This window comes from Euprymna scolopes, chromosome 21 (genome assembly GCF_053919585.1).
Source record: "Euprymna scolopes isolate OS-2025 chromosome 21, ASM5391958v1, whole genome shotgun sequence".
Classification (NCBI taxonomy): Eukaryota; Metazoa; Mollusca; class Cephalopoda; order Sepiida; family Sepiolidae; genus Euprymna; species Euprymna scolopes.
In genome coordinates this window covers 52,700,353-52,715,309 of record NC_136502.1, presented here as the reverse complement: position 1 = coordinate 52,715,309, position 14,957 = coordinate 52,700,353, and the positions used below count along the sequence as shown (strand labels likewise).

General features: G+C 41.3%; 1 protein-coding gene across 1 annotated transcript; it reads right to left on the bottom strand.

Moving 5' to 3' along the window:
• Positions 1–179: 179 nt before the first annotated feature.
• LOC145242808 (uncharacterized) lies at positions 180–497 on the bottom strand. Its single transcript, XM_080105937.1, has one exon. The coding sequence runs from the start codon at positions 495–497 to the stop codon at positions 180–182; it is 318 nt and encodes a 105-aa protein (XP_079962063.1).
• Between the last annotated feature and the right edge of the window lie 14,460 nt (positions 498–14,957).

Sequence of the window (14,957 nt, the reverse complement as noted above, 5' to 3'; positions counted from 1 at the left end):
AATTGATCAAGTAGTTGTGTTTTTTAATAAAAAAAATAAAATTTTATAGTGAAACTATAAAAGACGATCTCACTTCGCCATCTTGAAGCCAGTGAAGGAAAACAGGAGATAACTCAAAATAATTCAAATTTATAAGATTTTAAAAAGCCATTTGTGGGGAAGCGGTTTATTGAAACAACTCAAATTCTTGACATCACACATCCCTGCCTGACACCCGTTTTAATGTCAAAGAACGTGTTGCTATATCCGACCGAGCATCTGAAGTTCTTATAGAAACTCTTGATCAGGTGAACCAGCTTGGATGGATACCATAGTGATGTAGGATGTTCTCTGCGGATGCTGTCAAAAGCTTTCGCAAAGTCAACAATGCTCACATATAGCTGTCTATGTACACTGCATAATGATGTTCCGGAGTGCGAAGATCTGGTCTGTACATCCTCGCTGTTTCTAAACCCTGCCTGTTCTTTTCTCAGTTTGTTGTCAACAACATTTGACATTCTTGTTATTATGATGTTGGCTAGTATCTTACTTAGCATGGAGAGAAGAGTGATCCCTTTCGAGTTGTTACAGTTGTTTAATGCCTCCATTTTTATGATCTTGAAAATTACACCATGGTTCCAGTCTTCAGGGACTTTTCTCACCTTCCCATATTGCTGTGAACAGTGGTAGTAGGATTTGAGTTGCAAGCTCAAGGTCTGTCTCGAATAGCTCTGCATCAACAAGGTTCTCTGCACCTGGTGACTTGCCATTCTTCAGGGTCTTAATAGTAACTATGATCTCCTCTGCCGCTGGAGGGTCGGTGTTAATATTCAGTTCCTCTTCAGCTTTTGGAATGTCAGCTATTTTCTCAGATGATGGTCGGTCAAGGATTCCCGGAAGTGATCAGCCCATCTCTCTTCTTTTTTTTTTTTTTCAATTATCAGCAGTTTTTCTTGTTTTTTCTTTACTGGGACATCTGTACTCCCTTTAAATTCCCTGCACACTTACTTATACAGCCTCTCTTGTTCTCCTTGTGTTGCTGCCTCCTGTGCCTTAGCTGCGAGTTGTTCTATGGCCGCTCTCTTGTCTGGGCATGCAAGTGTCTTCACTTTCTTGTTAGCTTCACTGTATAATTCTTGCTGTTGTTCATGTAATCTAGGGAATTTAGTCTGTAGAAGCTTCTTCTTGATCTTTTCTCTCTCTTCTGTCATGCTGTGTTGTGCATATATGTGTAATAATGAGATGTGGAACACGTGTGTCTGATTGGTAAGAAAGGAACTGAAATAATGGCGTCCCGCTTTATTAATACTATGCACATGCGAGAGTGCATACAAAAGTTAGATCAAGAAACCGGGACGAAAGATGACTTAGGTATGTAAAACAAAATAAAGAAAATGGAAAAGCTGGTTCAGGATAGACTGCCTGAACAGCTACAGAGAAGCAGGGGATTATTCTGCCCCATGAGATGTTTGCTGGAAGATTATAAGCGTGTGCTCATCATGAGTTCATTTTTGATGATGGTCGTACCAACCTACCACTACGGGTACATTTTTGAGTGTCATTTGGTATGTTTGGGGCTGCACACACAAGTGATCCACAGATGTCACACATTTTTGTGGAACTATGTTGGGGAGGTCTTGCGACATTTGTGGGGTAGGCGTCACTGGAATACTTCTTATGTGTTGTCGGTTTCTTTGCAGCACATGCTCATTGACATTCTCCAGGAGATAGGAGCGGTGACCATTTACCTGGGATACTACAGTCGCTGGGTCCCAGCTTCCAGACACAGGATTCTGTACCCTTACCCATTGGCCACGGTATGGGGGGGGGGTAGATCTTCCTTGAGTGCATGTCGGTCAAAATAGCTCTTTTGGTTCTGCTGATGTTGTTGGAATGCGCTGTATATCTGATCCTGATCATGGTTGTCGTTTCTGATTTTGGTGATCAGTGGAGATTGGATTCATCCACTCATGAGTAGTTGTGCAGGGGTGCAGGGCTTGGTATGACACTTGAAATTTGGGTGTAGCGCCAGTGCAGCAGTGCGATCTCAGGAGTTGTTCCCGACTGTTTGGCTTTCTTGAGAATGGTCTTGATAGTTCTTATTTAACGTTCTATGAAACCATTCTCTTGTGGTCTCTAAGGTGATGTGGTCTCATGATGGAACCCCATTCTTTGACCAATTCGCGGTAGAGATGACTTAAAAAGTGTGGTCTGTTATCGCTGACTATTTTTGATGGTATGCCAAACTCTGAGAAGATTTGGCATGTGATGTTCACTATGACACTGCTTGGTGAATGATCAGGTAGGCGTTTGACCATAGGATACTTTGAATAATAGTCAGCTGTGATCAACCATTGACTTCCATGGAGATCAAACAGGCTTGTGCCAACTAAGTCCCATGGTTTTGTTGGGATGTTATGTTGCATAAGTGGCTCTTGCATTTGGGAGGGCTGATGCTGTTGACAGATACTGCAAGACTTTGTGAACTGTTCAATGTCTTTGTTTATGTTTACCCAATAAACAGTGTCCTTGGCAAGGAGTTTTGTTTTCTCCTGTCCTAAATGAGCAGCATGAAGTTGTTCTAATATGTCTTTTTGAAGTGTCTTGGGGATGAAAATTTGTTGTCCTTTGAGGATAAGACCATCATCAATCGAGAACTGATGTCTTAGACCCCAGAACACTGATGTCAGTGGGCAGCTGCTTGATTGTCTCTGGCCATACTGTGATGATGGTCTCTCTCAGCTGGTTAAGCAGAGGATCTGCTGTTGTACACTGTCTCAGCTGTTCGATGCGATCAGTGGAAAAACAACCTGTATCAACCTGTACATCAAGCTCGATAGGGTCCGCATTATAAGGTGATGGTAGGTGCAATAGTCCGCCAGCCAAGATGTCAGATCCCTTGTTATATGTGAGCCTGAAGTTGTATACTTGGCGTTTTATTAACATCCTTTGCAGATGTGCCAGGGCTGAAGTGAGTGGTTTGTCGATGATCATAGTGAGGGATTTGTGGTCAGTGACGACTTGGAAATGGTGGCCATAGAGGTATGTGTGGAACCTCTGTGTGCCAAATATGATAGCCAGTAGCTCACATTCGATACATGCATATCTCTGTTCTGTGTGAGGCTATTGCTAGCATATGTGATAGGCGATAGATTGCCATCCTCATCTGGTTATAGTAGAGCTGCACCAATTCCATGTAAACTCGCATCACAGTGCATGTATATCGTTTTTTTATGGTCAAAATAGTGGAGCAGGGACGTTCCAGATATTTTTATCTTTTTGAAAGCTTCCTGATGGTGAGGTTCCCACTGGAAAGCAGAATCCTTGCGTAATAGGTCACTCAACACTGCAGTCTTGGAGCTGAAGTCCTTGACAAAACGAGATAGGTATGTCATCGTAACCAAGAATTGTTGTAGTTCCGTCTTATGTGGTTCAGGCATCTTCTGTAGATCATGTACCTTTGCTGGGTCTAGTTTTAATCCGGTGTGTATGTGTGTGTGTACAGGTTTCCAAAGAAGGACATTTCATGGCGTTTGATTTTGCACTTCTCCTAGTTCAAGGTAAGACCTTCTTCAGTAGCGACCGCCATGAAACGTCTTAGGTTTCTGTCATGTTCCTGCTCTGTCGACCCATATATGGTGATATCGTCAGCTATACCACAAAAACCAGTGCATTTCTCGAGTATTCTGTCCATCTCGAGTTGGTAGATGTCCTGACTGACACAAACCGAATGACAGTCATTCAAAACAATACCTTCCAAGTGGCGTTTGGAAAATTGTTAGTGGCTGGCTTTCAGGGTCGAGCTTTATAGACCAGTACTAACGGAATTTTGGGTTCGTCACCAAAATCCGTTTTTCATGGCAACAAAAGGGAAAGAAAAAAAAGGGTGAAAAAACCATATAAAGCAAATTTCTCGGAAATGGGCAAAAGAAATACAGACTCGAATGTGTTTAAAATGATCCAAGTTTATGAAAACAAAAAGTTATAACCTGTTTTTATTTCCCAAGGCTGGGGTTTTAAAAAAACCCTTAGGAAACATTAAAAATGAAAAAATAATACAAAAAAAATACGACAATTCTTATTTGTAAGAAAGCCTGAAAGCAAAGAACATATAAAAAACAGAAAACAGTTCCTTTGAGTCCTTTTTAAATTCAGTTCTTTTAACGAAATGTTCAGTCTTTCCATAAAATGTTTTTTTTTCTTTTCCGAAAGGAATCACTACAAACAAAGTCTTTTTAACCTTAAAGGAGAGAAAAAATTAAAATAATTTTCCTTTGTCAATGCTCAGGTACCTTTTAATTCAAAGGGAAGAAACAGAAGATCATAAAGCCGCTTTGGTAGGCTTTATGTGTACAAATACCGGGTAAATTCTTGTATTATGATCTCCTTTCTGAAGGAAACTTCGGTTGAATAATCTTTCAAGTTCCTAGAACAAAGAGGGGATTTTCTTTCTAGGGCCGATATTCTGCTCGTCTCGTCGGCGAAATTAATCTTTGTTTTTTACAGAAAGGAACTCCTCAAAACACGGCAGTTTCCTTCGTTAATCCTTTGAGACTAATAATTTACCAGTTGTAAGACTCTTGTTTGCCTTTTAATAACTGGTACTAATTTTTCAGCCGTAAGTGTTACATATGGAGTAAACACGAGTTATCTTCCTTTGACTTAGTAACTGCCACCGTCACCCTTGACTGCAACCTCCCACTACCGTTGGGTTACACTGTTTTTAGTAGTAAACTGCTTTGTTTCTATTCAGTGTAAATAAATTCCTTGTTACGATACCACCTGCATTTCATCTCTTCAATGAATGTTCACTAACAAATTACTAACATGATTCTAACTAATATTTGTAATGTACGTAGGTACACAGGGAACGATAACAGGGGGAACACCGGAAAATGGGCGGTGCACAAAGAGACAGCATGTAGATACTTGCGGTCGGCTTTCGGCTGAATAAAGTCTTAAAACAAACTCGGCGTTTGCGTTCTCAGTGAGAAACATCACATGGCGACGAGGATGAGATCATTTCTCATAAAGGGGAAAGTTATTTAAACTTTTTCTCCGAAAAACATCGCATTTAATAGAAATTAAATAGCGACATATTTCTACCTGCACACACGCATTTTAAAAACATGACGTCTTATGGTAAAATCGACGAATTCTCGCCGAGTGGAGGTGATTGGGACACATACTCAGAAAGATTGGAGTATTATTTCGAGGCTAACGGAATACAAGATCCAGGAAAGAAAAAGGCCGTCCTTCTTTCTGTTTTTGGTGGTGAAACATTTTCTCTGCTGAAGGATCTCGTTATGCCACACAGCTTAAGAGACAAAAGTTATGAGGAACTCTCACTCTCGTTAAAAGAGCACTGCAACCCAACATAGTCCGTAATTGTTGAGCGATTCAACTTTTACATGTGCTGCCAACAACCAGGTCAGTCCATTTCGGATTTTATTGCTCATTTTAAAAAAATTACAAAGTTTTGTGAGTTTGGAAATACGATAGAAGAGATGTTGAGAGATTTGCACGTCGTTGGATTGATGGATGACCGAATCCGGCGGCGACTGCTTTCCGAGAGGAAACTAACATTTCCTTATGCCCGACAGATAGCTCTTGCCATGGAAAGTGCAGACAGGAATGTTAGTGACATGACAGTCTGTTCAACGTCCAATTTTACAATACAGACGAAAGTCAACCAGGTTGAACGGCCTACTCCACTATGGAGACAAAAACAAAGACCATGTTTCTGATGTAATGGAAAACAATACCCAGACTCCTGTCGTTTCAAAGAGGCAACGTGTAATTTTTGTCATGAAACCGGTCACATTTCGCCAGCCTGTTTGACCCGGAAGTACAACGACAGAGCTGGAAATCGTAAAACCCACAAGGTCACCAGTGAAGAACCAGTAGACGGAGATAAAGGCAGCGACTGCGCCTCGGTGCATAGGCTTTTTAACCTGCCAGCAAATAGCAAAACCGAGCCCCTGATGGTGTTGGTGGGCATAAATGGTCGCAATGTTGAGATGGAGATCGACACCGGAGCTGCTGTTTCATTGATCAGCCGCAATGCATTTGAAAAACTATGACGTGAACCTGATAAGCCGGTACTTAAGCCTATATCACAGAAACTAGCAACCTACACGGGAGAAAGTATCACGCCGTGTGGTACATGTCAAGTGTCGGTAGACTATGATGGCCGACAGTTTCGTCTGCCATTAGTGTTGGTTCTGGCCCTGCACTTCTTGGTAGAAACTGGTTACGAGTAGTGCAACTCAGCTGGAAACGCATCCATCAGCTGAAAGCAGTAAATGCTACACCTGCAATTTAAGACATTATTGCAAAATACCCCGATGTTTTCAAGGATGAATTGGGCGCACTGAAGGGTTTCACAGCAAAACTTAGTGTTGACCCGAAAACAAAGCCCATATTCTGCAAGGCTCGACACGTGCCCTTTGCACTGCGTGAAAAGGTTGACAAGGAGCTGGATCGACTAGAGTCTCTGGGTATTATCGAACCAGTACAATACTCAGAATGGGCTGCCCTTATAGTAGCAGTTGTCAAAACTGACCAAACAATACGGTTGTGTGGAGATTATAAAGCTACAATAAACAAATGTTCAAATCTCGACCAGTACCCTATCCCCAGGATTGATGATTTGTATGCAAAATTGGTGCAGGGAAAGAAATTCACCAAGCTTGACTTGAGATCAGCGTTCCTGCAGGTTCCGTTAGAGGAAAACTCAAAGCAGTACCTTACAATCAATACACCACGGGGTCTCTACAGGTTCAACTGCCTCAGCTTTGGAGTAAAATCAGCTCCTGGTATCTATCAACGCTGTATGGACAATTTGTTGGCAAATGAACCACATGCCGTATGCTATCAGGACGACATACTAATTACAGGATCATCAGACGCAGAACACTTGAGCACCCTTGACCGAGTGTTAGGGAAACTCTCAGAATCTGGTCTCCGCGTTCATCTGGACAAGTGCAAGTTCATGGCACCCTCCGTAACCTACTTAGGTCATTGGATTGACTCCAAAGGCCTTCACCCTACAGCAGAAAAGATCCGTGCCATCCGGGATGCACCAGCCCCACGCAATGTGACCGAACTTAAGGTTTTCTTGGGCTTATTCCAGTTCTACGCTAGGTACGTCCCCAACGTCGCAGATAAGTTGGGCCCCCTCTATTATCTACTGCAGAAAGGTGTCTCTTGGACGTGGGCCCCCCCCCAATTAACAGCTTTTCAGCGAGCCAAAGATGCATTGCAGACCACAAATGTCCTGGTTCACTATGACCCGAAGAAGGAACTGGTACTGACCTGTGACGCCAGTCAATATGGTGTCAGAGCTGTTTTGTCGCACATCTTTGCCGATGGTTCAGAGAAACCTGTTGCTTTTGCTTCGAGAACAATGTCACCGGCTGAGAAAAATTATAGTCAGTTGGACAAGGAGGGACTGAGTATTATCTTTGGGGTTAAAAAGTTTCATCAATACTTATTTGGACGTGCATTCCGTATCATTACGGATCATAAGGCACTTATCAGCCTCTTTAGCCCAACAAAGCCAACATTGGACACCCTGCCATCAAGAATAATACGTTGGTCACTGTTGATGAGTGCTTACGATTACACGATAGAATATAGGCCTGGTTCACACATCGTCACTGCCGACGCAATGAGTCGTCTCCCCCTGCAGGAAGCGTTAGATGTCCCAACACCAGGCTGTATTATACATCTCATGGATCACCTGGACAATTCCACTGTTGACTCGACTGACATTTGTGCTCATACATGCAAAGATCCCATCCTCTCTAAGGTTGTTCAAGCCACACAACATGGAGGGTGCAATCTCCCACATGATGCTCCGTATTTACCATTTCACGCTCATAAAAACAAACTAAGTGTTGAAAGGGGGTGCCTGCTGTGGGGTTCACGAGTGGTAATTCCCCACCATCTCAGGCAGAGAGTGTTGGACGAGCTTCACCAATGCCACCCTGGCATAGTCAAGATGAAGGCCCTCGCCCGGACCTATGTATGGTGGCCTGAGATAGATGCTGACATCGAAAAAAAGGTGAACAACTGTTACCCTTGTCAGTGCTCCAGAAGCCTACCTGCTAAGGCACCACTACACCCCTGGGAATGGCCAGCTGAACCTTGGCAGCGGGTTCACGTTGATTATGCCGATTACAATGGCCAATACCTGCTTGTCATTATGGATGCACACTCAAAATGGGTTGATGTCTATACCACAAGTGTAGCTACTTCAGCCACTACAATTGAAAGGTTGAGGCGCTGTTTTGCTACTCATGATCTCCCGCACATTGTTGTCAGTGATAATGACCCATGCTTCACCAGTTCAGAATTTGCAGAGTTCATGAAACAGACACAAACTCGTCAGTCCACATCATCAGGCATCAAATGGTCTAGCCAAACGCTCAGTTGGGCTGGTTAAAAACGGTATTAAAAAAATGTCGGGAGGAACTCTGGAAACAAAGCTATCCCGTTTTCTGCTGACATACCGGACAACGCCTCACACAACAACGGGATCTACCCCAGCAGAGTTGTTGATGAAGCAAAGATTGCACACCAATCTGAATCGTATGAAGCCCGCAACCTCAAGTGTTGTATATAACAACCAAGAATGTCAATAGTTTCACCATGACAAATCTGCCCAGATGCGTTCATTTGATGAAGAGCAAGCAGTATTTGCACAGAACTTTGGTTCCGGATCCATGTGGTTTGCTGGTCACATTCTGGAAAGAATATCTCCTTTATCCTTTCTAATCAGATTGCAGGATGGCCGGTTGGTTCATCGTCATCAGGATCACATCAGGTCTTGCCGTTGTATCACCAAGCCAGCACCTCAATCCCCAAGTGAAAACAATCCAGAACGCATTTTCACGGAACTAAACATGCCTCCAGATATGGCAACAGAAAATAACACACATCCACAGACTCCATTGACACATGAGAATTCGCCCGATTATGAGCAGCCAGATAGAGAAGTGAGTGAGCATACCCCACTAGCCCTGCCACGACGATCGGGCCATACAATAAGACCACCGAATCGTTTTAGTCCGGATTGACTAAAGATTGAACAATTACCTTTTATTTTTTCTTAACTTTAAAAAAAAAGGGGGGGATTTCAATTGTCACATACTGAGGCAGAATAATCCTCAACCACAAAAGGGTCACAAGGGTAGTCTACCCTGACCTTTTTCCATGATAAATGGACCTTTTTTGGGGGGCGGGGGGAAAGATGTAATGTACGTAGGTACACAGGATTTGATAACAGGGGGAACACCGGAAAACGGGCGGTGCACAAAAGAGACAGCATGTAGATACTTGCGGTTGGCTCTCGGCTGAACAAAGTCTTAAAACAAACTTGGCGTTTGCGTTCTAAGTGAGAAACACCACAATATTCACCTGCATCAACCCATAATATAAAATGGTGTCAGGATAAGACATCGAACCGTCAACACTCACAGCTGTATATCAATATCTTCTCGGGGGAAAAAAATGGAATTTTTACCACATCCAAAAGAATTAAATTTTTCTTCGGATAATCTCGGACAGGAATGGGAAACTTGTAAAAAACAATTTCAATTGTTCCTGCGAGCTACAGAGTCGGACAAGAAACCGGAGAAGATGAAAACTTCAATATTGCTGACCTGTATAGGAAACGAGGGAAGGAAAATACATTATACGTTCAACTTTGAAAATGACGACGAGAAACTAAGCTTGAAAAAAGTAATAGAAAAATTTGATGCGCACTGTCAACCAAGAAAAACCTGACGTTTCTCACATATCAATTTCTCACGTGCAAACAGAAAGAAACACAGAGATATGATGAGTACGTCACGGAATTACAACAAAAGGGAAACAAATGTGAATTCGGTGACCTCACTGAAAGATTAATAAAAGACATTCTAGTTTGTGGCGTCAACGACAACATGTTGAGAGAAAGAATGCTCAGAGAACCTTCACTGGATCTACAAAAGGCAAATACAAGCAGGCGTGAGTGCTGAAGAAATGAAGAAACATTCAAAGATAATGGCTACATGCGAAACAGAAAATATTTCAACAATTCGCAATCCAAAGAAAAACAAGCTGTCTTCCAACGTCATGTTCAAAGGTGAAGACAGAAAGCGCGCCAAAACACAATGGATTGAAACATGTACCTACTACTGCGCTGGGTCACATCAGAAAGGAAACTGTCCAGCATACAATAAAAAATGCACAAATTGTGGTAAAAAAAGGATATTTCGCTCGAATGTGTCAAACGAAAAAGAAAAAACTATACAATGTCGGACATTCATACGATTCAGACCATGTGGAGCAAAACCATTTTAACAAGGACGCCATATTGAAAAAAAATGTAGACGCACTACAAACTGACAAGTGGAAAGTAAAGGGGCAACGAAACACTAATCAACTTCAAAATCGATACAGGTGACGAAGTAAACGTATTACCATCAAAAATATATAAAACTATTGAACTAAAGCCAGAATTAAGGAAAACGTCTATAAAAATTAACCGCCTAGAACTGTACACAAATTCCCACGATAGGGAGCTGTCTGTGTTATACAATTACAAAATGAAAATATAAAAATAAGTTCGCATTTCATTGTGGCGAATACAAATGCAAATGCAGTAATTGGCGCAGAAACAGCGGAAGAGCTAGGACTGATAAAAAGAACGTATGAAATAAACAAGACGGACATAGAAACATTAAAAGAAGATAATAATCACAACAGTTGTCCGTTTTGCAAATGCGCAAGGATAATTTTGAGGAGAAATTGCAGACGCTGCAAAGAAACATTGAAAAAGAATGGCAGAAACTTTTTAACCTACAAAAGAATCGCAAAAAGTTGCCAGTGGAGAAGATACAAAACTCAAAGCCATTGGTAACTGTAACCCCAGCGCCTTCTCAAGTCTTAGCAGAAGGAAACATTCAAACAATTAAAAGAACATTAAAGAAATCGTTTGAAAGTAGACAAGACATATACCTAGCAATGTTGGCGTTACGGACTTCACCATTAAAAGATAAATCCCGTCACCAGCCCACCCCAACAGTTGATGAAAAGAACGCTGTTATGAAGTACATACATAGCTACAGCTACAACTAAATACGAAACTGCGTGCGAAGCACACACAGCTCTGTACGAAGACATCGGCCGATAATAAAGCTTCTGGCGCTTAACATACAAACCACGGCCTTTGTCCTCTTTTGTTTACATTTCGCCTCATTACATGGTATAACGAAGTGGGATTTAATTTTTTCTTCTTTCCGGAACAACGTAAACATTGTGGATAATTATAATCGTTCAGCAAAACGTACATATTTTAACTCTGACTGTGTTTACATATCCTGGCATGGAATTTATCAACCACGTGGATTCGGTCATTTTTATACATTCGTCGGCTACAACATGGCATATGCAATTCCACCACCAGTGAAAATGGAAATGGACGGCGATTTACGAGAGAACTGGGCCCTCTTCAAATTAACCTGGGAAAATTATGCAGCTGCAATGGAGATTGAAAAAAAAAAAGCAGCAAACATACAGGTAGGAACTCTGCTTTCTGTTATCGGTAAAGACTAAAGAAAGCTTACAGATATATAAAAATCTGCCAATATCGGAAGAGGAACAAGCGAGTACAAAAAATATTTTGGAAAGACTCACAGACTACTTTGAGCCTAAACAAAACACCATATACCAACGGTATATGTTTAATTCCTGCACACAGGAACAGGACGAAAAATTTGACAGTTACTTAAATAAATTAAGAAACCTAGTTAAAACCTGCAAGTACGGTGCGCTTGAGGATGAATTACTGCGTGACCGAATTGTGATAGGTACCAGCAATAATAATGTACGGGCCAGACTCCTTAGCGAATCTGGACTTACCTTAGACCGGACAATAGATATTTGCCGAAGCACTGAACAGGCTGAACAACAGCTCGGCAAACTTAACAAATAAATAGAGAACATCCACTTCACAAAAGCTGACAAAAAAAAAAAAGACACGCGAACTTATAAAGGACTGCAAATTCTGTGGACAGAGTCATGACAAAGGGAAATGTCAGGCCTATGGACTAACGTGTGCGATCTGCCCAAAGCGCAATCACATTGCCAGGGTATGCCAATCACAAACACAGACCACCCCACCACAACGGCCAAACAAACCCATGACGCAATGAACTGTAAAAGTGCGCTATATCAAAACATCAAACAGCAGTGACAAAAGTATTTATATTCTGGGGTCTCTGGCAGACCGAAAACAGTATCACGCAGACATTTGTCTATCCATCCCAGGAAACAGTGCAAAGACCACGTGTAGATTCCAAATTGATACAGGAGCAAGCTGCAGCACCTTGGCCCTTGCTGACTATAAACATCTCAAAAAAACACCATTACAGCCTTCTCACACAAGGTTAAGGCTGTACAGCAATTCCATACTGCAACCCTTGGGCTCAGTGATACTTCATTGTGAGATAAATGGCATAAGAAAAAAAGTCAACTTTCAAGTGGTGGACGGCAAATCACCTTCACTACTTTCCGGACAGGCTAGCTCAGCTCTGAGGCTGATAGCTTTTAATACAGAATGTGTGCAACAACTGAGTGAAGTAAAGGAGACAAGGACAATTACTAAAGAAGATATCCTCAGAAAATATGAAGACGTTTTCTCTGGCCTGGGGAAACTACCAGGCGAATACAAAATCGAAATCAACCAAAACGTCAAGCCTATACAAAATAATCCCCGCAGGGTTCCTCTGCCACTGAAAACGGAACTAGAAAGAAAACTCAATGAATTGGTTGATCAAGGAGTAATAGCCTGGGTCACAGAACCAACCCCATGGATCAACAACCTGGTTGTCGTCCGAAAGCCAAACAAACTGCGGATATGCATTGATCCATACCACCTAAACAAGGCAATCAGGCACAACCATTACCCAACACCGACTGTTGAGGAAATTGCAACTAAAATAAAGAAGGACAAATTGTTTTCTGTTGTTGATGCTAAAGATGGCTTTCTTCAGGTTGTTTTAGATGAATCATCTTGCTACTTGACAACCTGCTGGACCCCATTTGGCAGAATACGATGGCTTCGAATGCCATTCGGAATCAGCTCAGCCCCCGAAGAATGACAGCGACGATTCGACCACTGCTTTGAAGGACTTGAAAATACCCAAGTTATCGCAGATGACACCATAATCTATGGGTCTGGTGACAGTGATGCGGAAGCGGACAAAAGTCACGATGCTGCCTTTACAGCACTCCTGGAAAGGTGCCACAAAGTGGGAATAAAGCTGAATCCGGACAAGCTCACTTTTTAAAAATCTTCTGTCAGTTACATGGGACATATCTTCAGCGCACAAGGGCTAGCACCCGATCCAGACAAAGTCACAGCAGTATCAGAGATGCAACGCCCTACAGATATTCAAGGTGTTCAGCGATTGCTGGGAGTTGTAAACTACCTCGCATTTGCCCCCCCAACTCAGCACAGTACGTGAACCCCTGCGACGCCTTCTTGACAAGGAATCTGTGTTTGATTGGCTACCACAACATGAAACAGCATTCACGCAGATCAAACAGCTTATCACCAAAGCCCCTGTTCTTCACTACTATGATGTGAGCAAGGAGGTCTCACTTGAATGCGACAGTTCAAAAGTTGACCTTGGGGCAGTCTTAACACAAGATGGACACCCAATAGCATATGCATCCCGGGCACTCACAAAAACTGAGCGAAACTATGCCCAGATAGAGAAAGAGTGCCTTGCTATTGTTTTCGCAGCAGAACGATTTGAACAATACATCCTTGGCAAAGAGAAAGTCAAAGTACTCTCCGACTACAAACCCCTAGAGACAATATTGGCAAAACCCATTCATGTGAGCCCAAAGCGACTCCAGCGAATGCGATTAAGGCTCCAAAAATACTCTCTAGATGTGAGATACAAACCAGGACCCCAAATGTACATTAGTGACACACTATCTCGGGCATCGCCACCTACTGCCCCAGCCACAATGGAAGAGAACCTTACCATATTTAATCTGAAAGAACAGGAACTCACAAAAGAGTTAGAAAATATCAATATGGAAGACGGCCACTTTGTCACTGACCACCGCCTCTCACAGATACAAGAGGAAACTAACTGTGACACAACATTAAGGACATTAATCGAAGAAATTATGAGTTTTTTATATTTATTCGCAGTTTCGTGTTAGGGTGTCAAAAATTCCTACAAAAATTCTGATACACCTAGTAGAGCAGTAATTACATTACTAATCAAAAATTGTTTGGCAGGAAATTATTTAAATCTTTGTAGTGTGTATTTACATATGATTATTAATTAAAATTTCTAGCAAAGCATAAGGTGTATCAGAATTTTTGACACCCCTAACAGAAAACTGCGAATAAAATATAAAAAACTCGTAATTTCTCTTTTTAAATGGGGTTGTTTATTTTCTGTATGGAATATACTTCCAAAAATAAACTATTAAAGTTGTTAAAAAAATTATAGAAATATTTTTTATTAAAAAAAACACAGTGTTTATAAAGTGTTGGTGCGCATTCAACCAGCCATTTTTTTTTACATATGAAATCAATTGAATTTTACGAGCTAAATTTTTTTCAATTTTTGAACTTAAAAAAAAAATCTATCAAAGTTTTTCTATTGGTGCAATTTTTACAATATTTTCAGGATCAATGTGAAATTTTATGGTCTTTCCAATAAACCGAATATAATATTTTAGACAAACGTGTTTTTTTTAATTCAACCCCCCCATTTTAAAATGTCGGTTAAAATTTAAATAATTGATTAAAGTTTTATATATCATAAATTGAAGATAAAAGATCAATAAATAAAATATTCCAATTTAAAACAAAAAAAAAGAAGTGTTTTTTAAATTTACCTGTCAAGTCCAAAATGTAAAACCTTTTTTTTTAAACCACATTGATTTTTTTTAAATGAAAG